Source organism: Octopus bimaculoides, chromosome 4 (assembly GCF_046866305.1).
Source record: "Octopus bimaculoides isolate indiv1 chromosome 4, ASM4686630v1, whole genome shotgun sequence".
NCBI classification, from domain to species: Eukaryota; Metazoa; Mollusca; class Cephalopoda; order Octopoda; family Octopodidae; genus Octopus; species Octopus bimaculoides.
The window spans coordinates 54,950,145-54,973,627 of NC_142931.1; the positions used below are offsets into that span (position 1 = coordinate 54,950,145).

General features: G+C 37.5%; 1 protein-coding gene across 1 annotated transcript in view; it reads left to right on the plus strand.

Annotated features, from left to right (window-relative positions):
* Window positions 1-23,483, plus strand: part of LOC106879538 (electroneutral sodium bicarbonate exchanger 1) — a 161,630-nt gene that overhangs the window by 14,790 nt on the left and 123,357 nt on the right. Inside the window, exon 2 of the mRNA XM_089350788.1 lies at window positions 23,101-23,232. Within this exon, the coding sequence (XP_089206914.1) occupies window positions 23,101-23,232 (132 nt within the window). The remainder of the gene's footprint in view (window positions 1-23,100; window positions 23,233-23,483) is intronic.

Here is a 23,483-nt window from a genome sequence, read left to right on the forward strand (position 1 = left end):
TAAAGAATGTTATGGGGAAGCAAAATCGGTATGTGGTTCGTGCACTCTTCTGTAGTTATATCTCTTCAAAATGGTCTTTGTTTTCCTGTGAAAAGACGTGTGCTTATGTTCCCTCTGTTCTACTCAGAAACATCTCAAGACCTTGACGCCTTATACGATGTAATCTCATTAACAATCAATAGCTTAATACTTCAACGTTTCATAATCAAAATTTTTTAATTCCACGGAGTATTGTATTTCAAAATATGTTATCGTTATTATTTATACCTCTGAGTCTTATTATGAAAATATAGACAAGGTTATTGCCATGTGATTCATTCTAAGAAACAGTTCAGACCCGTACTTTTAATGCTTAAAATCATGAAATGTGTACGTTGTACCGCATACGTAATTGAATGGTGAATGGTATATGTTACATGAGCCTGTAAGTAAACGTGGTAGGTTCTACTTGGTCACTCACTTTGCTAGATATAGCAGCGAAATATCCTACAACTTACATCTTCTATCTTAAAGAAGGCTGCATTTGGGAATAGATATACACTATGCTAGATATACACTATGCATAACAACAAACGACAAAAGGAATGCATTTGATTATAAGTTAGTTTGATCAGGACTGAACCGACGTGGGGCCTGTCTGCATTAGCGTACCGAGGGCATGCAAGAATTATTTGTCAGCTGCGTGAAAAAGTGCCACACCCTAACAGTTGAGGGAACCCGTGGAAGAGGTAGGCCCAGGAAGACCTGGGCTGAGGTGGTGAGGCAAGACCTTCGTACATTGGGCCTCACCGAGGCGATGACTACTGACCGAGACCTTTGGAAATGTGCTGTGCGTGAGAAGACCCGGCAAGCCAAGTAAGATCGTTGCCAGTGCCCCTGGACTGGCTCTTGTGCGGGTGGCACATGAGATGCACCATTTTGAGCGTGGCCGTTGCCAGTACCGCCTGACTGGCTCCCGTAGGATTTTCGAGCGAGATCGTTGCCAGTGCCACTGGACTGGCTTGTGCGGGTGGCACATAAAAGACACCATTTCGAGCGTGGCCGTTTTCGTGCGGGTGACACGTAAAAGCACCCACTACACTCTCTGAGTGGTTGGCGTTAGGAAGGGCATCCAGCTGTAGAAACTCTGGCAAATTAGATTGGAGCCTGGTGTTGCCATCCGGTTTCACCAGTCCTCAGTCAAATCGCCCAACCCATGCTAGCATGGAGAGCGGACGTTAAGCGATGATGACGATGATGATGATGATGATGATATATATATATGTATATATATATATATATATATATATATATATATATATATATATATATATATATATATATATATATATATATATATATGTTAAAGAAAGTTGTTAGATAAGGCCAGAACAATGCGAAATGAGCTATAAAGTAAACTATAATAAGAAAACAGTACAGAGTTGGGTTTTTACCTTATTTCGATATATCAGAGTTATGAAATATTTCATTCGCTTAACATTCAGAGTTCAAATGCCACGAGGTCTACATTGTCTTTCATCCTTTCAGGGTCGATAAAATAAGTACCAGTTGAATATTGGAGTTGCTGGAATCGTCTGATTCCCTCCCCAAAAATCCGAGGCCTTGTTCAGATAGTAGAAAGGATTATTATTTTGACACATCTTTAACAACACACAGAATAATTTCTCTTTTCCTCCTTGACTGAGTGCTTGTGCTTAAAACATCAGCCAGGAAAAGACAAAAGTGCTGCGTATCAACAACAAGCAGGAAGAGCCAATCACAATCGAGGGAGCACCTGTAGAGGATGTTAGTGAGTTTGCCTAGCTTGGCAGCAAGATCAGCAAATCAGGTGGATCAGACGAGGACATCACTGCAAGAAGCAAGAAGGCTTGGTAAGACTTCGCTATTCTTTGGCCGGTATGGAAGTCCATTGCCACCTCAACTCGAACTAAACTCCACTTATTTAGTTCAAACGTAAAATCTGTGCTTTTGTATGGCTCTGAAACATGGAGAGCCACCTGCAGCAACTACAAGAAGATCCAGACCTTCATCAACAAATGTCTCCGGCAGATCCTCTATCTGAAGTGGTTCGACAGAGTGCCAAACACCGACCTGTGGGAAAGGGCCAACCAGGAGCCCATACATGTTCAGATTAGACGAAGGAAATGGAGATGGATCGGACACACACTGCGGAAAGAACCCTCAAATGTGACACGTCAAGCACTTGACTGGAACCCGCAGGGGGAAAGGAAGAGAGGACACCCGAAGCAGACATGGAAGCGGAGCATTTTGGACGAGCTCAGGACCACCGGCCTGACATGGGAAGCAGTCAAGAAACACGCCAATGACCGCGTAAAGTGGCAAATAACTGTTGAGGCCCTATACTCCACAAGGGGCAAAAAGGATTAAGAAGAAGAAGAGACTTGTTACCGGTGCAATTCCACACCGGATTTTTCCAATTCTGGATATTACCTTACGAGAGAGATGGTGTGTGTGTTTTAGAGTATGGAATTATTTGAATATATCAAGGACAATTAATTCTATGTAAGAGAATGTAGTCAATAACCTCACTGGCGTGGACAGCCAATTACACCGACCTAACTGCATACAATTATTGCCAATTCATCAAGTATCACAAAATTCACTGAGTGCGGTTGGCTGTTTTCATTGATATTATGTTCTAGATAACACACATACATAGAAAACTATAAATAGTAATCTATCATTTATATAGAATAGTGGGTTCTGCAAATCAGCATGTTTTTTAAACAGTAAATATCATGGCGGATATCCTCTGTAACTATTACTAAATTACCTGCAATTTAAATAATGTTCTTTTCATAAACAGCCGGCTATCTTGCTTGAACATATTCATATCTTTTATTCATTGAAGAGCAAAAAATTGCTTTATATCATCTCATTTAAGTTTTTGGAAATACCTGAGGTTTCTTAAATCATAATTATATATGCCTGCTATTGTCATACTGAAGCTATAACTCACTTCGTTAACAACTCTAAAGAGGTCAAGAGGATATTATCCTTAAAGTAATCATAGCAACACTTTTAAAACTTAGAGTCGACGTAAGCGCTATCTTTGCGGTTGCTTTACTTGCTAGATATAACGGCCAAATATCCATCCTATCACACCTACAACTTTCCCTTTTAGCGCTATCATGTCAATGACTAAATACTGGTAACTTTCATGACAACCATTCACTACTGGGGTCGCAGTTGGGCAGTTCTTAGCAGATGATGTATAGGTTGGTTGACAATTCACTGTTCTCTGTCAACAGCCCACGCTGATCCCTGCCCAAGAATGAATCAGACATGATGGTTTACTCGAGATTGTTAAGACTTGTATTGTTTATAGGTATAGTGTATCTACGTCTACATTAAACAATTTCTTTCCTTCTTAAGACGGTAAAACGAACAATTGAGGAAGATTTTACTGCTGTTTCTAGTGAGACCTACAAGCATAAAAGTTTTCATATAAGTTGTGAGTGTTTCTTTTATTTAGTACCAGGCCCACCTTGAAGGAGCAGACCCCTGATTAAAGATATTTCATATGACATCATACATTTCGTTTTGAAACATAATGTATAATAATGATTTAAAATTTTGGCACAAGGCCTGTAATTTCGGGGGAAGGGTAAGTCGATTACATCGACCTCAGTACTCAACTAGTACTTTTTATATCGACCCCAAAAGGATGAGTGGTTAAGTGGACCTCAGTGGAATTTGAACTCAGAACATGAGGACGGACGAAATGCCTCTAACGATTCAGCCAGCTCGTCCCCTTACCACAATGTATAATAATGACTGCATTATCCGCTTATACCATTTTTTAAATGGCGGTTAGGTAGACTTCAGTGAGATTCGGTTGTTATTTCCAGCAGTCTTTCGTTAGCTCAAATGTTAAATGTTAGTGCACATGGTTACGTTACGAAAACAAATCAAGTGAAAATTAGAGAAAAATTTATGAAGAGAATAGATAAATGTTCTCAAATTCAAAACATGCAAAGCATTAAGAAATTAGTGCCGAGAAAACTACTTTCTTTTCAAATTGCCAAAAGGTAAATTTTCAGCCCACTTTACATTATCTACATACGAACATTCAAGTTGGTTACATGCACATACACACACACGTACACATACACACATACGTATATGTGCTTGCACACTTGTATGTATGTATTATTTCTAGCTGACTTACGATACCGCTCCAGCCATAACCATTTTGTTATCTGATATATCAAAGAGATCATTGTTCAATGAATCCGTTCTCAATTATGGAATGAGAGTGTGATTTGTAGGAAACGTTGCTGCTACTTTAGCTGGTCGAGAGACCATATAGGTCTCTCCGATTTATTTTTATATCGTTAGAAGAGATAATGGGAGATTACAGTGTCTTAGTGGCAGTTTGAAAGCTTGCAAAACGCACAAATGGCCTTATCTTTCTGGACGCCATCGGAAATGTTTGCCTCTGTAAACAACGGCAGAGACCCAGGATCAACAGGTGTTTAGAGCTGAAATATTGTCTTGCCACAATAAAACAATAATCAGTGAAGTATACTAATCACAATTCTAACTACGTTCAGAGAGAGGAGGGAGAGGGAGATAAAGAAGGGAGAGAGAGAGAAAGAGAGATAGTGGGTTAATGAGTAAATCTGTGCAAGTCAGACAAGGTTGACAACTTTAAAGCTTGAAAAATTCTAATGGATCCACTAAGCAGCTTAAGTGATATTATAGATGCGGTCGCCATGAATGATTTATCAGAGACAGCAGACGTTCATCAAAAGCTTTTGAATGTAAATTATTAACAGGAGCAAAAGTCTTATTCTTGCGTGCCTTAACGACATTCACCAATTCGTTCGAAAAGATGTAGCAGGTGATGTATGTATGTATGTATGTATGTATGCATATGTATACACATACATACACATACATACAGATATATATATATATATATATATATATATATATATATATATATATATAAATAATACATATATATATATATATATATATATATATATATATATATATATATATATAATACACACACACACACACACACACACACACACACACACACACATATATATATATATATATATATATATATATATATATAATACATATATATATATATATATATATATATATATATAATACATATATATATATATATATATATATATATATATATATATATATATATATATATATATATATATATAATACATATATATATATATATATATATATATATATATATATATAATACATATATATATATATATATATATATATATATATATATATATATATATATAGGTTCGAAAAAGACAAAAACAACAAAAAACAACAACGCGAGGACGTGATACAGATTGTGTTACTGGACGCTCGAGAAAGGAAAGAAAGAGAATTTGACGTTTCGAGCGGAGCTCTTCGTCGGAAACATAGGACAGTCCAAAGAAAGGAAGATGGAGGAAGAAAAAAATCGCCCCCCCCCCCCACACACATATGCGTTTTTGTGTAAGACCAACACTCATTTACGATTGGCTAGTGATGGGTGCTTTTTCTGCAGTTTTGTGCAAAGCAGTTTGACGACAATACTTCTCCACGTTAACTGTTTCGTTTTGGTTTAAATTTTAACCCCCATGATAGACGAAACTCTTTATATCGCACCAAAACACACAGCATTATTCTTTTTTTTCGGATGCAGTCCTGGTTTGGGGATGGATTTTCGTTTTTTCATTGAGTGCTTACCATTGTTGCTTTCGTTAGATATAATTACTGAGAACCTTCTTTTCATCACTTACGATGATTCTACCCAGGAAATATTCGAAAGGACGAGCAGAGTGCAAGTCTTTGATTATGCAGAAAAGCGGTCAGATGATGGGGGAACCCACTGACCAAGCTTAGATACTTTTCCTAATTCATGAAAATGTTTTATCATCGAAGTATGACTTTAATTGAAGTATGTCGCTAATTCTCGTGCCATTTGATTTGAACCTTTCTCAAGTTTCTGTTTTCAGAAGCTCAATATTGAAAGAACTTGGTAGTCTAGATCAAGGCGAATAAACGAGACAAAAATTTCCCGAGCGTAACAGACCAAATCATCTTTAACGTGTTCGAATAACGACTACAAAGAGGTTTCTTTGTTGGTCTGTACTCTGTTTTTAGGGCATAATCCGAATGCAACTATTTTTACGCTAAAATTCATATTTGCTAATGTTATTTGTACAGACGTGAGTGGGTGCTTGAGAAGTTTCCTTCCCAACTACATGTTTCTGGGTTCGGTGCTATTGCATCTTGAGCAAGTACCCTCTGCTATATACCCAGACCGACCAAATACTTGTGAGTGGATTTGGTAGAGGCGAAACTGAAAGAGCTTGTCGTATACACACACACACAAGGAAGTTGAAACTGATGGCCGGTCCTAGAGTGACCATTGGTGTCACACCTATATAACGCTTAGCAGTGTAGGCATACATACGTATGTATGTATGTATGTATGTATGTATGCATGCATGTATGTATGCATGTATGTATGTATGCATACATGTATGTATACAGGTTATATCTGTACATTTATGTGAGTGCGTGTATGTTTGTGTCTGCTTATCCTGACACCGTGTGATAGTTGTAAATGAATGCCATTCATTTCCACTATTCTACGAAAACATATCTGGCCATGGCGAAATATTATCTTGCTTAGAAACAAGTAGGGGTTGGGGGCTGGTGACCGCTGAAAATCTGCCTGAATAAATTCTGGTCAGATCCTTAAAATCATGGAAAAGTGAACGATGGTGAATGATGCTGTATACTCTGTGTCAATGCATTGTATGTACACGACTGTATTCAATAAAGATGTTGACAAGGGAAAAAGTTACTTAGGTTAAAACTGAATATTCAATAAATACTAAATGTTGTTTCTCACCAAGAAAATAATTTAAAAAACCTTTTTGCTTTTTCTTTGAAATGAAACATAATTCACATATGAATGAGAAGGTCACGTATATCTATAATATATCTAGATTTTTCCGAAAAGTTTTTTTTTTTTTTTGGTTTCTTTAGCAACAACATATTGCATGTGTAGTCGGAATGATATTGCAGTTTTCGTAATTTCAAAACTGTTATTGATTTCCTTTTATTTTATTTCAAAACTGAACTTTGACGGACAGGAATGGATTTGATTGCACCAATCATAGTAAACATCCAATCCGGCATAACTGGGCCCGGTGGCTTGCAGGATAACTGAATTTTGGCTGCTTGTATTTATGATTGCACTCTCGATCATTTTTAACATTCATTGCCACAGATGGTGATAGATACTTTTTAAAATATCTTAGCAGCCGGCCGCCCACACTTTTTTCTGCAAAATAGGGGTAGTTTATCCTGTTCAGGATATATATATATATATATATATATATATATATACAGGCGCTACCACATGGTGTCGGCTTCGGTCCCACTGCGTGGCACCTTGGACCAGTGTCTTCTACTATAGCCTTGGACCGACCAAAGCCTTGTGAGTGGATGTATTTGGTAGACGGAAACTGAAAGAAGCCCGTCGTACACACACACACACACACACACACACACACACACACACACACACACACACACACACGCACACACACACACACACTCACACACACACATATATTTGTGTGTCTGTTTGTGTCCCCACCATCACTTGACAACCAATGTTGGCGTGTTTACGCCCCCGTAACTTAGCGGTTCGGCAAATGATACCGATAGAATAAGTACTAGGTTTACAAACAATAAGTCCTGGGATGGATCTGCTCGACTAAAGGCGGCGGTCCAGTATGGCCGCAGTCAAATGACTGAAACAAGTAAAAGAATAAAAGAATATATAATCGACTGTGGAATGATGAAAACTTATCTTCACGTTACTAATATTTGAACTTCCAAGTACGAAACTTCAATTTTAAAAATACCCCAGATATTTATAGTTTAGTGTCTCGCCTTTTCAAATGATGTTGTGTCATCGTTAAAAAAAAATATACAAAGAATATTGGATTATACAGTTTTATAAGAGAATTATGGAATGAACATGGCACGAGCGCCTAATTTCATACAGTCTGCTCAAGCAGGGATAACCAAGAGCTAAATTACAGCAAAGTTAACTATTTCTGTAACCAGCCACCGAAGCAAGTACAACGTAAAGATGTGATCACTGGACCGACGTAAAATACCTACCAAATCTCTGAAACCATATCATACCATCTTTTTTATTTTTTAAAGGAAGTACACACGAGACAGTGCGATTCCATGGTGTACGACAAGACCGAATAGTCATGGATGGAATGTTTTTGATAAGCAGTCTGCTCAGTCAAACAACTATTTCTATAAAATGTTTTAATTTCAGTTCCTTTCATTCATTGTTCTTCAAAGAACTCGTACAACTGTGAAATATATCCTACATACACGAGCAAACATAGGTGTGGATAAGAAGCTCGCTTCTCAATCATGTAGTTTTGGGTTCAGTCCTGCTGTGCGGCACCTTAAGCAAGTGTCTTCAACTATAGCCACGAGTCGACCGAAACATAAGTGAATTTAGTAGACGGAAACTGTAAGGAAGCTCGTCGCGTGTTGTTTTCTATATCCTTTGGGATGCTTTCTCAAGCGTTACCCATCATTGTTGTCTTTTTGGCCCTGAGGCAAAATTTTGTTCGTTTCTGATTTATTTCGTGTTTGTCCATCGTCTTAAGTTACATTTTGTTATACTTTCCTATGTCTACTTTGTATTGTTTTGTTTCTTCTGGGCCCTATTAAATATATGTATATGTGTGTGTGTATGTGTGTATTCAAATATGAATTAGAAGCAGCTCGAGGTATGTAAACACAATCGAACACACATACACAAGGTGTGTGTTGCTAGTTCGTGGGTTGGTTTGTTTATATATCGCCAGCTGCTTCTGATTTATATTTTAATTTTTTCCGTGCCATGAAACGTTGCGACATGCCAGCAGATGGTTCTTAAACTTTTTAACATATAGTCATAGCTTCCAGCGGGCCTTGTTCGGTACTCAACATTGATAAGTCACAACAATAACGAAATATCAATGTCTGTCGTTCCGGGAAGGGACCTGTTGTGAGTTGGCTCGCTTGCCTATGGCTTACTTTTATGTGTTTTTAAGCGCATCGAGGATATGTTCTCTTCTGCCTAAAACGCAGCAGACCCCCGAACTAACAACACACAACTTGTGTGTGTTCGATTTTGTTCACACACACACACACACACACATTATGTGTGTGTCTTTCTGTATGTCCTCCGTCAGCACTTGGTAGTTTGTGTTCGCCTCTGTAACTTAGCGGTTCAACAAAAGATCGATAGAGTATTACCAGACGTTAAAACTATATACTAGGGTCGATTTATTTGATTAAACCCTCCAAGGCCGAACCCCAGCATGGCCGCAGTTCAGTGACTGAAAACTAGGGAAAAGATTGATATATGTGCTATATAGGGCCTTTGAGAGGAGTTTGCAAAGAGGTGTTCGGGTATTTCTTGGAATCTTAGGAAATCTTCACATTGATGGAGAACTATTCAAAACTGTTGTTGTAGGCACTCAGTCGCTTACGACGTCGAGGGTTCCAGTTGATCCGATCAACGGAACAGCCTGCTCGTGAAATTAACGTGCAAGTGGCTGAGCACTCCACAGACACGTGTACCCTTAACGTAGTTCTCGGGGATATTCAGCGTGACACAGAGTGACAAGGCTGACCCTTTGAATTACAGGTACAACAGAAACAGGAAGTAAGAGTGAGAGAAAGTTGTGGTGGAAGAGTACAGCAGGGTTCGCCACCATCCCCTGCCGGAGCCTCGTGGAGCTTTAGGTGTTTTCGCTCAATAAACACTCACAACGCCCGGTCTGGGAATAGAAACTGCGATCCTATGACCGCGTATCTGCTGCCCTAACCACTGGGCCATTGCGCCTCCACATTCAAAACTACCAAAGAATAAATATATCGTTAACGAAACTATAAAAAAAGAAAATGACAATAAAAATACATCCAGAAAATGTCGATCTATTATTGATGTACGTTATTGTTGTAAAGAGTTTATTCATATGAATACAGTTTCAGTTCAAAGACAAAGCAAAAAGATTTGTTATATCATTTTTACTTCTCTCGGAGTAGTTCTTTAGTTTCTTTAGTGATTTAATGAATATTCATTTTAACTACAGTAACGTTTTCTTTCTGCCAGCGTCTTTATTAAATATAGACGTATTCATACATTGCTTTAACACAGACAGGAAGAGTGGTCTCAGAGAAACTTTATACCCCACAGATAAAACATTTCTCAGAAGCCCTGATCCTATCAATATTCCACATATTTTCATATAGATATCTAGCGATATAATAGAATATATTAAACATTATCACAATCTCTAATTTACAACTGGTTACTTACTTTTAGAGTACACTCTGGAGCTTTACTTTTCACGCCCTGTTTCTCAACGAGAACATTTGGATAATTAAACGAACATCTTGAATGATGTGTTGTGTAGTAAGCTAGTGTATTAGTACTAAGCAATATACATCTCGTGTAAAAGCCCCTAAAACGTTAACATTCTTACAGCGAATGCAGACAGAAGGAAATCACCCTACTTATAGCGTATATGCGTCTGAAATAAAATAAACACTGACCTAGTTTTACGTAAGGTAATTTGTCTACTAAGTTTTGTTTAGCTGACGTCATTTGAAGATACTTAGAAATGTTTTAAAACACCAAGAGGGCCCTTGCTAATAAGCGTAATAAACATACAACGAGTAATAACTCATTACGCACAATTTATAATGTAAACACATGCAAAGCTATAGTAGTAGTAGTAGTAGTAATAATAATAATAATAATAATAATACTAATAATAATAATAATAATAATAATAATAATAATAATAATAATCTTTCTCTCTCTCTCTCTCACTCTCTCTCTGTATATATATATATATAAAGTGTTTGTGTATAAGTATATATGTGTGAGACGAACAATGCAAGGCACAATAAACGAGCTCTTGAATCAAATCCTCAACACAAGAGCCGATTAGTGTTCTACATCTCTGTTACGTCATGCAATTCCATTTCTATCCCACACATATTCGTAGTCTTGTGCTTAAGAATTCTCTATCCAGTAGTAGTGGTGGTGGTGGTGGTGGTGGTGGTGGTAGTAGTAGTAGTAGTAGTAGTAGTAGTAGTAGTAGTAGTAGTAGTAGTAGTTGTTGTTGTTGTTGTTTCAATTCCTCGACTGGCTGGCGTTGTATTTTTTTTTTTGTTTTTTTTGAGCAAAATACTTCGTCTCACTTTGCTCTGTGATCGCTTCGACACCTGACGTGTGGTACACTCTGCACCTGTTCAAGCAACGTCGATTTGATGGAAAGACTGGACTAATGTACAGCACATGAGTTTGATCACTATAAATAAATCATTTATGTTGGTTGTTCAGCAAGAAATTGCAGGACCGTCTTCCTCAGACTACTAGAGACGGCCATCATGATGTTTATATCACGGTTGTTGTTAAGCCGTAAGTCTGTCTTGAGTTGACAGAACTGTGATCAAAGGCATTCCATCCATGCACATCTCGTCCTTTATATTGTATGTGCGCACACACATACAAGGGGATTCTTTCGGTTTCCATCCATCAAATCTTCTCATAAGGCTTTGGGCGGCCCAATGCTATAGTAGAAGACACTTTCCCAAGGTGCCACGTGAAACTATGTGGTTGAAACCATTTGGTTGGGAAGCCAACTTCTCGCCGCACAGCTTCGTCTGTGCCCACTTTACATTTTCAGTTCCATTATTCAGTGTGATCCTTTTAGAAGCTGATCGATGGCAGACTTACAGAATAGCCAGACAGACAAACGGAATAGATAGACAAGCAGACTGACAGAAAGATAGATAAGACACACATACATACATACATACATACATACATACATACATTTTTGTTGTAGGCACTCCGTCGCTTACGACGTCGAGGGTTCCAGTTGATCCGATCAACAGAACAGCCTGCTCGTGAAATTAACGTGCAAGTGGCTGAGCACTCCACAGACACGTGTACCCTTAACGTAGTTCTCGGGGATATTCAGCGTGACACAGTGTGACAAGGCTGGCCCTTTGAATTACAAGCACAACAGAAACAGGAAGTAAGAGTGAGAGAAAGTTGTGGTGGAAGAGTACAGCAGGGTTCGCCACCATCCCCTGCCGGAGCCTCGTTGAGCTTTAGGTGTTTTCGCTCAATAAACAATCACAAAGCCCGGTCTGGGAATCGAAATCGCGATCACATACATACATACATACTGATAGATAGATAGAATAGGACGAGTGACTTTATAGAAGTTTCATTGTTTCAAGTTAGTTATTTCTGTTGGTTTGTATCAGAGACGTTCAGAACTTTGGGTAGGGGGGAGAAAGAGAAAAGAAAGAAACGAAAACGGAGCCACGTTTTTCTTTTGCCAAAGACATTAAGAAGACGCTCGGGAAGTGAAATATCTTCGCCCAAGAATCACACCTGATTCGTAACTGAGATTATTCACTCACTTGACATTGTTAGTTTGACACTGTCTTATGTATCTATATCGCTTACAAAATAGAATTACTTTTCTCATTCAACATAGTTCGTTTGAACAAAGAGTTGTATTGCTAATATGTAAGCAATATATTAGATAAGATATTGTCACTCTAATATCTTGTTACTGGCAATTGATTAACCATGGATTGTTTATCTCTTAACAATATCTTCATTTGTTTATCTCTTCTAAGACAATATCTTATTTTACAATCGCGAACTACTTTCAAATTTTCCCTCTCCCTCTATCTATCTATCTATCTATCTATCTATCTATCTATCTATCTATCTGTCTGTCTGTCTGTCTGTCTGTCTGTCCCTCCGTCCATCCGTCTGTCTGTATTGCTTCTGTCTATTCTGTTAGCCGACTAGCTATCTTTCTAATATCTTTTTCACCGAAGACATTACAAAGGCAAGAATGTCCGTGGTTAACGAGATCGTTTTGCCACCACGTAACTCCGAATTCGATCTCAGTTCTCGGCACTTTTGCAAGGAGTCTTCTTTCATAGTTTCAGGCTGACCAATAAATAATCAAATGGCGGGAATCCTTGTCGTATATTTATATACATGTTATGTCAAGCAAATTGATAACCGGTACATTGCAGCAGAAACAGCCTACCCAAATTATATCCTCTTACGATAACGCTGGTTTTGCATTTCGTATTCTACAAGTATGATAAAATATGTACCTGCCAAAGTACATTTATACAAAGAATATTTAAAAAAACAAACAAACATTCCGTTAAGGTGATACCCAAGAATGGCCGCAATCTAATGACTGGAAAGAGAACGAAAAAGAACATGGTTTAAGCTCCTATACTTGTTCCTGCTACTAAATTTCCATTAACTTTATTGTATGTGTCTACGTGAAAGCACGTGGCTTAGTGGTTAGGGTATTCGACTCAAGATCGTAAGGTCGTGAGTTCAATTCCCGGTGATGCGTTGTGTGCTTGAGCAAGACACTTTATTTCACGTTGCTCCAGTCCACTCAGCTGGCAAAAATGAGCTGTACCTGTATTTTACCCTGCATTTCAAAAGGGCCAGTCGTGTCACGCTGAATCTCCCTGATATTTTTAAGTATGAGAGATATTCCGGAGTTAAAAGGTTAGGCGTGTCTGTGGATTGCTCAGCCAATAGCATGTTAATGTCATGAGCAGGCTGTTAGGTTGATCGGATCAACTGGAACCCTCGTCGTCGTAACCGACGAAGTACCAGTACTAGTTACTTTGTCTACACAGCACTTCAACGGGGGTTGTTTGTATGTCACAGAATTCAGATCCTTATGGCTCGGAAAGGACAGTTGATCCCTTTTGATGTAGATACATATCTATATATACGCATATATATATATATATATATATATATATATATATATATATATATATATATATATATATGTGCGCATATATGAATATATATGTGTATGTATTTATTTATATGTGTACGCATGTATAAATGTGCGCATCTACTCATGTATATGCACATATACACACATATGGTCATAAAGTTTTATCTCAAGAGGAATATCTCTCTCTCTCTATATATATATATCTATCCATACATACATACATACATATATGTGTGTGTTTGCGTTTGTTTGTGTGTGTGTGTGTGTGTGTATCTATGTGTATGTATATATGTATGAACTGAGATAAAACTGAGAAAACATTACTCTCGTCGTAAGTAGTCTCGAAAAGGTAAGTAAATATATATATTCAATACACACTTGAAACGAATAAATAAGCGTCTACTGTTTCCCAGAAATCACTATTTTTAAGTATCAAAGATATTCCGGAGTTAAAAATCACTTGAACGCTAGTCCCACAACAAATAAAAGCCAATTCACGTTGTATTTCTTTATTGTATTTCCGGTTGATGTACCCTCATATCACTTTTATAAAAGTACATTTAACGAAAGCCTACTCGTATACACACACCTACACATAAACACAGTCGCACATGCCTACACACACACACACACACACACACACACACACACACACACACACACACACACACACACACACACACACAATAAATACATACATGCATACATACATATCTATCTATCTATATACTCGCTCATATGGCGGGTATGTGATCGTTGCTATTACCTTTATAACAATTACATCTATCATATATATATACACACGCACACATATATATATATATATATATATATATATATATATATATATATTTACACATACACACACGCACACACACATGCACACACACACACACACGCACACATATACACCTATTCACGTAGATAGGACCAAAAAAAAAATCAACAACAGCTGGTTGATTATTTTCATGGCAAACAAAGAGTTCATTCATTTGACTGTAAACTATAGGTTGGATATGATTATCGATATGAAAGGTATAACGTCAGAAGAGTTTTGTTTTCCGCTGTTGTAATACGGTATCGTTGAAACTGTAGAGGAATAAGAGGAGAAAAGACAATCTCTGAAAATAATGAGACTTTTGTCAAGGTTTACTATAAACCAGACTATTATCTAACTTAAGACTCGAATGTACTCACATGCATGTGCAGATATGTAATTATAGATGCTTGCGTGTATGTGTGCGTACACACACACACACACACACACACACACACACACACACACGCACATGTATATAGTAAGCAAGGTCTACAATCGAAGGACCCTAGTAAAAAACCAAAGTCTTAGTAAGTAGGAAGGCTGCCAAATCAAACCCCTTCAGGTAGATAGCCCTGCTCGATCTGTAGAAAAGGCGTGAGTAGAAACTCTATACGATGCCCCCGGTGTAAGCTATGGACACATAAAAGGTGCAGCAATATCAAAGGAAGGTTAACCGGGAAGATAGTTTTTGTGTGTGACAGATGCACAAGGGCAATAAATACCGAAAGCGGTATTTCGCTAAGCGGTATTTCGTCTGCCGTTACATTTTGAGTTCAAATTCCACCGAGGTCGACTTTGCCTTTCATCCTTTCGGGGATCGATAAATTAAATACCAGTTACGCAGTGGAGTCGACGTAATCGACTTAATCCCCTTGTCTGTCCCCTCTATGTTTAGCCCCTTGTGGGCAATAAAGAAATAAGAATATAATTTTAGGTGACGTCCTTATGGGCTAGTAGATTATGGGCGTTAGTATCAGTATGGATACATATACATGTAGAGGAGAGAGGGTGACACAGAGATAGATACCTAAATTTCTCCATTTACATTTGTACAAATCTAATTGAATATTCATTTCCTTTGTAAAGTCTTTTGATGTAACATTTGAATCGTGTTAGTTTGAATGTTATACGTATGACATTCATCGTGTGTCATGTCCAACTATTCTTGGAATTCAAAATATTATCTCATGTCGGCAGCCTCTCTTAAAAAAAAAAAAAATCCAGAACAATATGAAAAGTTTCATATCCTTGTTAGTATAGCGCTTAAGACAGTGAGCTGACAGAATTATTAGTATGCCGAAGAAAATGCTTAACGATATGACCTTACATTCTGGTTTCAAATTCCGCCAAGGTCGACGTTGCCGTCCATCCTTTTGGGGTCGGTAAAACAAGTACCGGTTTAGCACAGGGGTCAGTGTTATCGACTAATCCTTTGCTCCCAAATTTCACACCTTGTTCCTATATCGGAAATGATTATTATTACATCGCTTTACGTTCTAATTTTACCCCCTCCTCCCCAAAATCTGGTTGTATGCCAAAATTTAAAAACAATATTAGTGGGCCTGAAGTCAGTGCTCTGGCAGAGTCGTTAACTCTCTGGGTAAAATACTTAGCGACAATATTAGTGGGCCTGATACAATCAGTATATCAATACATATCGTTATATGTAAAAATTCTAGCCTACACCGGACATGCTGCTGAGTAGGGTAGTGCCAATGCTGTTACTCTGAATACTAGAGGGCCTTCACTCTACTGGGAAGTTGTTAGTTTTTAAAGAATATTATTCCGTGTGTTCACTTCAACTGGTGCTTATAAGTAATTCACTAAATTATTTGTGATCCTGGCAATGCTCCAATTTTGTTCCAGATCTTATGATATTTCACTTTCTATGTGCTTTGTTGGCCCTTAGAAGGAATACAAAAATTTGCTTCCACAGGAATTGCAATTAAAAGGTTGTTTTTATATTATGAGCTTGGGTTAGAGTATCTAGTACTTTGGGACGTTTTGATGAAGTTGAAATTTTCTCTTTGACACGCTATGCACAAATTACTGGCGTATATAAAAGCTTGCTTTTATTATACTTCGGCTTGTGTAAATGCAGTAAAACATTGGAGTTAGTATCCTATCTCGAAACAGAGCATTTCGTAATTTTTGTGTGTAGCCTTTCCTTGCTGTTCATCATTACAAATAGGCATGTATTTATTACCATAACATTAATTAACTATGTGAGAGTCGCGGTATTTTTGAAATTAAACATCCTTTTTAACAATAAGTGGTGGTTAACTGTCTGGTAAACCATAGTGAGATTAACAAAATTGTTTCTATAATTTTCTTTTGTAGAAACCCATCCTCGTAGTTGGTTTTCCAGGACGAAATCCGGTTTGTAATTATTGTTGTTTTGTGATGAACGAGCAGAGTTGTAAGCAAAAACATTCCTGCGAGAACATTTATCATAGATTGAATTACACAATTTAATCTGTCGTTCCTATTTTGAAAGTGGTAGCGTGTGATTTGACGCGAACTTGGCTGTTATCTCTAGCAAGAAAAACTACCACATAGAGTTCAGTCATTGGTTCAAACGTTTCTTTCTAAATAAGGTATTGTTCAGTAACGAATGAGATTCTCTTTAAAATTTAGCTTTCGAAAAGATTATAAGTTTCAGAAAGGTGAGGAATCGATCAGGTGCTTTTTGTTTGTAATGGGTTATTTTCAGTCTTTTTAATCCTTCAAAATGCCCATTCAAAGGAGAGTTCGGATAATTTCAGATAGGTTTCAGCTAATTTGAAGACAAGAAACCTTTCTGTTTATTTCTTTCTTTATTTTCTTTTAACTGTTAATTTTTAGTTTGGAAAACTAATTTCTGGAGTGTTAATGGGTGATAAAGAAATCTTTCTATGGATATGCTGATATTTTAGAAGATAAATTGAAGTGATTAGAAGCAAGTAAACTGTCCAGAGGTACAATAAAACGGTGATTGATATCACTGTGTAACACGATTTTTGTCCTTGGGTAGCAAGTTTTATTTCCAATTTGCTTACTCCTAGAAAGCATGAAAAATGACTAATATTTCCTTCAAACTTTGCTTTTGTTGCGATATTTATTCAAACTCCAAAGAATCCCCCTCAGTACATGGCTATGATGCTCCTCCACTACTCCCACTCATGATCAGACATGCATATATTGTCAGCCACCAAGGGACATACTCAAGTGGTTAAGGTCAAGCAACTGACAGGCAAATCTGTGGTATTGAGCAGAATATTTGCTATAACGATATTTCTGCACCAAACAACTCAGCGCTGAATCTGTTTGAAATGTAATGGAAAATAGATTAGTTTTAAAACATTGATGTCCAGGTCACGAAAGCAAAGTTTGAAAGGAATAATAATCATTTCTTTTGATTTTTAGATTGAAGCAAATGGGAAATAACACTTATTGACCAAAAACAATAATAATAATAATAATAATAATAATAATAATAATAATAATAATAATAATAATAATAATGATGAAAAGAAACATAACAAGTAACTGTAGAATATGCGGAGATGGACAAGAAACAATAAATCATATTATCTCTGGCTGCCCAGTCCTGGCTAAGAAGGAATATATTCACAGACACGACAGAGCTGAGACCTATATACACTGGAAGCTATGCCAACACTATGGAATAACAACAGAAAAAAGATGGTATAAACACACACCAGAAAAGGTCACAGAAAACGAGAAAGCAACCATACTCTGGGATATGCCAATACACACAGATAGAGAAATTAAGACAAATAGACCAGATATAGTTGTCAAAGATCATGAAGAAAAAAAAATGCTGTCTAATTGATGTATCAATACCAGCAGATGACAACGTTTCCCTAAAAGAAATGGAAAAACTTTCAAAATACAAAGACCTGGAAATAGAGGTAACTCGAATGTGGACTCTAAAAACAGAAACAATTCCTATCATAGTAGGTGCCTTAGGGATAATAAAAAAATATTCAGACAAATACATAACAAAAACACCAGGACTTACAAATATATATATAACATACAGAAAATTGCACTACTGGGCACTGCACACATCCTACGCAAAACACTTTCAATACAGTAACCATAAGAGCATCACAGCAAACCACAGCACATACCCAAAGCACACAGAGCTGCGCTCTGTAGTGAAGTGAAAGCACGTTATAAAAATAAAACTACTGAACAATAATAATAATAATAATAATAATAATAATAATAATAATAATAATAAAGGAGGCTGGATATAGTAACCTTTAAGAGGAACAAACAATAGTGCCTAGTAATCGACGTGGCAGTGCCAGGGGATCAACATATCATCATGAAAGAAAGAGAAATGGTTGATAAATATGGAGACCTGATAATTCAGATCGCTAAGATTTGGAAGCTGCGAGAGTCAAACTTAAAGGTTATCCGTATTGTCATCGGAGCATTGGGTTCAATACCACCCAATCTGAAAAAAACATCTGAAAACTTTAGAAATACCTTACAATCTAGGTGTTTTGCAAAAGTCGGTATTACTTAGAACTGTACGCATATTTCGTAAAGTACTGTCTGTCTGAGGTCCTTGTTGTAACTTGACAAACAATACAAACCCCCGGAAGACACAATATCTTCAATCAACAACCTCACGATATTGTATACTATGCGACGTCTATAATAACATAATTTTTGTTATACAGTGCATTCAACAAACTTATGGCTTATTAAACGATCAACACAGTCATTTTCTATTATTCGATTTAATACATTCTTATTTCTTTACTTCTATATCTATTACAAAATGTGTAGTTCTGCATTCCAATACTCTTAAATAATCCCCAATAACTCGTTTGTTAGTTTAAGGGACTATAATGAAATGAAGAAGCCGCGTGGGCTTAGTTTCTTGCATTCAGGAAAACAATGCACATGGCGAATGTTCTGCCATCAGGATAGTTTCCCAGAGAAAACATAAGGGGGGTTGAGGAGGGGAAATAATATTTCTTTTTCTTTGAAAATTTGTTAAAAATGAAGTTAAATATAGAACGAAAAGTATGATTAGAAAGAGTTAAGGATGAACTGAAAAATAAACTTATATAGATGAGTTAATATAACACATACAACCTGTTGCTTAAAGTAGCAGCTACCAAATGTTGTCATTGTTGAATAGAGAGAGAGAGAGAGAGAGAGAGAGAGAGAGAGAGAGAGAGTGGGGAGAAACAAACAGACAGAGAAAAGGAAGAAAAATCACAAACTTAACCAGAAATGAGTTGCTGTGTTAACATTTGTTTTATGAATCATTAATTAACTAAATATTAGCTTCCTGATTAGCAAAAGGCGAAATGAATACTGTGTTTTATATTAGTCTTGTCCGTTTTCAAATTTCTGAAATACCATGAAATTTTGCTTAAAGCAATGTAGAATTAGTGTTTTATTGTTTAATTAACTGACAGCTATTATCTGCAATAGCATAAAAATTCTCCCTTTCATCGTTACCGCCGCCACCACCACCACCACCAGCACCAGCACCACCACGACCACCACCAGCACCACCACTAGTGATATTCATCAGTCAGTCTGACTTCAAACCAGAAGCAAGCTGCTATTGTGTATGATATCACATAGGATCGCTCTTTCTCATTTTCATAATACATCAATTAAAGACTGGCATTAATATGTCATTGTATGTTAGTTATGCCAAGTACAGTTTTAAATGCAAGCAAAACACTAATGAGAATATCATGCACTAGTTGTATATCCTGTGCAGATATCTTTCAGAATGAAACGGAAACTTCTAAGTAAAAAATGTGAATAAAAATAAAATGTGAATAAAGTAAAACGTACTGAATGTTTTAAACCGTCTCGTCGTCACCTATATTCAAACAGCCATGCATCTTGATTAGGACTTTTATTTATTGTAATATTGCTGTTTCGGGACATCCCAGAGTTATATTAATTAGTTGGAAGAGGTTGGGGCAATGCTCAAAACCCTCTTAGATTATTGCGATCAATGTACTTGCTTTATCATTCCGACCTTTTAATGCCTGTAAGTTAAAACATGAACCAGAGTAAGAGATTTTTAGCGGAAAGATATAAGAAGGATTGAGAGTAGGCGTAGGAGTGGCTGTGTGGTAAGTAGCTTGCTTACCAACCACATGGTTCCGGGTTCAGTCCCACTGAGTGGCACCTTGGGCAAGTGTCTTCTACTATAGCCTCGGGCCGACCAAAGCTTTGTGAGTGGATTTGGTAGACGGAAACTGAAAGAAGCCCGTCGTATATATGTATATATATGTATATGTATGTGTTTGTGTGTCTGTGTTTGTCCCCCCAACATCGCTTGACAACCAATGCTGGTGTGTTTACGTCCCCGTAACTTAGCGGTTCGACAAAAGAGACCGATAGAATAAGTACTAGGCTTCCAAAGAATAAGTCCTGGGGTCGATTTGCTCGACTAAAAGGCGGTGCTCCAGCATGGTCGCAGTCAAAAGACTGAAACAAGTAATAGAGTAAAAGAGTAAAGAGTAAACATGTTTCATGCTGAGCTTGGTGACTGAGATACATAGAAGTGACGAAATATAAAGAAGTACTGGAATAAGCTTTGATGGAGGAGCAAAGAAATTTGCTAGTCTGGAGGGGCAGGTGAAAGAAAGGAGGAAGAGAAAACAGCACGAACGGGATCTAGTAGTTGTGTCGGATAAGTATTTGCTTTAGCTGTATGTTGTTTAGGTGGTGTTGTGCAAAGCTGTTTCTTTCTGAAAGTAAGGGTTACGTCATATGCATAGAAGCATGTTGTTAGAAGTGACAGTGATTGTCTTCAATGTCCGTACAGTATGGTCTAGGTTATATAATTTGTTCTCGAAAGAAACCAGAGTCAATAGAATATGTGTGAAACAGAGCGTTATCAACACACACTATGGAGGAGCAACTTCTAATCCAAAAGATAAGAGGTCGATGAGGTCTATAAGTGGACATTTTAGCTACAAAGATCTTGAATCATACCCATAAGAAGGCTCTGTTGATATAAAAGTGAAGATGTCATTATTTAACTGAGAGGTTATGAGATGCAGCTCCATGTTTCCATAAGTTGAACTAAATCCTCTTAAGAGGAGAAACATTTGTGAAGTTGTGGGAATAGGTATTGGCTCAGGTGCGCCCCTTTTGGAAACAATAATAGAAGTAACATTGGCAGGACCCGTTGTGATCTTTTATCGACGTCACTGAAGAAGTTTACACCTTTGGCAACCAGTTGAGTCATGAAGAGAGGATTACGAGGAGTTTTATTGCGCATCTCTCTGCACGTTAGCACCATAAAGTTGAATGGAAAACGTGATGGAAATGAGAAGGCTATAACTGCGTGAGGAACAATTCTAGGCCCTCTTGATATCGAGTAAACCATTTGTAAAGGTGACAGGAGTGATTTTAACAAGAGACTCGAAGGGCTGGCTGCAATAAAACGAGAGAGAAGGAGAAGGGGTGCTTCCATGCTGTATGTTGCATGGACATATCGTTTGCTTTCCTCCAAACACTGCAATAATTAGAAAAGGACTTTCAGTTAGTGCCGGCAAGTGACGTCATCCAGGCTTTGCAAGTACTGTTCTTAGCTGCTATTTCTTGCAGGCTAAACGACTACATAGAGGCTCCTCCATAAGCTCGCGGATGGTGTCAGTTATCTTCATCCGCTTAACTAACTCATGAAGGTTGAAGGTGAACTGTATTTTTGCTGTTAAGGGTAATTAGCAACGCCGTCCAATTAGATGAGTTCAAGTACCAGAGGGCTCGAGGATCAAATGTTGTTAGACGAGTTGCCTTCAGTAATCAGGGCTCAGACGATCTGATGAAGAATTGAGGATGACGATGGATGAAAAGTTGAGGAAGGTTAACTCGTGAGGGTTGTTTAAGGTGGCAAACGTTTCAGCTAGTGTGCTAGCATGGACAGTATAGTGGGAAAATTGCGTGCATTGAAGGTCGTCTCTAATGGTGATTTCAAAGACAAGATGTTTGCGATAGACATCCTTAATACAGATGGCCGGATCGGTAAAGTGTCGAGCAAAATGCATTGTGCTATTTAGTTACGTGTATTTACATTTCTGGGTTCAATTTTCACTGGAGTTACCTTTCCTTCTCATCCTTTCAAGGTCGAGAAAATAAGTTAGCAGTCATGTAATCAACTATTTCTCTATCAAATTTCTGGTCTTGTGTCCATGTAAAAAAACGTTTCATTAGAGATTAGTTAGGTAGAATCTTTGAAACATGGGACAAAAGTACCAGGTTCAAATTTCAATAGTGAATTGCTAAGCTTTCATGTTATTGTTTTCCACACAGTTTTCACAAGAATTCATCTGATTTTTATATTTGCAGTTGCGGACCATAGACAAGCGATGTATATTGGTTTGAGGTTACCTAAGAGACCTCGACGTCCAGTAAAAAAATCAAGATCAAAGAAACAAGGCGACAAAGTGGCTCCGTCGTCCGGAAATGTTTCTGTACCAGGTAAGACATCATTCACATGTATTCTTTCAAGCGTGTTTTTGTTTGCATTAAGTTAAAATTTAACGTGTGTTGATAAATACACACACACTCACGCGCGCAGACTCGCGCAGACTCGCGCACGAGCAGGTATGGAAGCGTCACCAAGTAGAACATAACTACTTGGTATACGAGTGTCTTTAGCAGAATTGAGTCACCCTTTTGTAAACAATCAAACGAGAAACCCGTAAGAATAATGCTGCAAATCACCATAC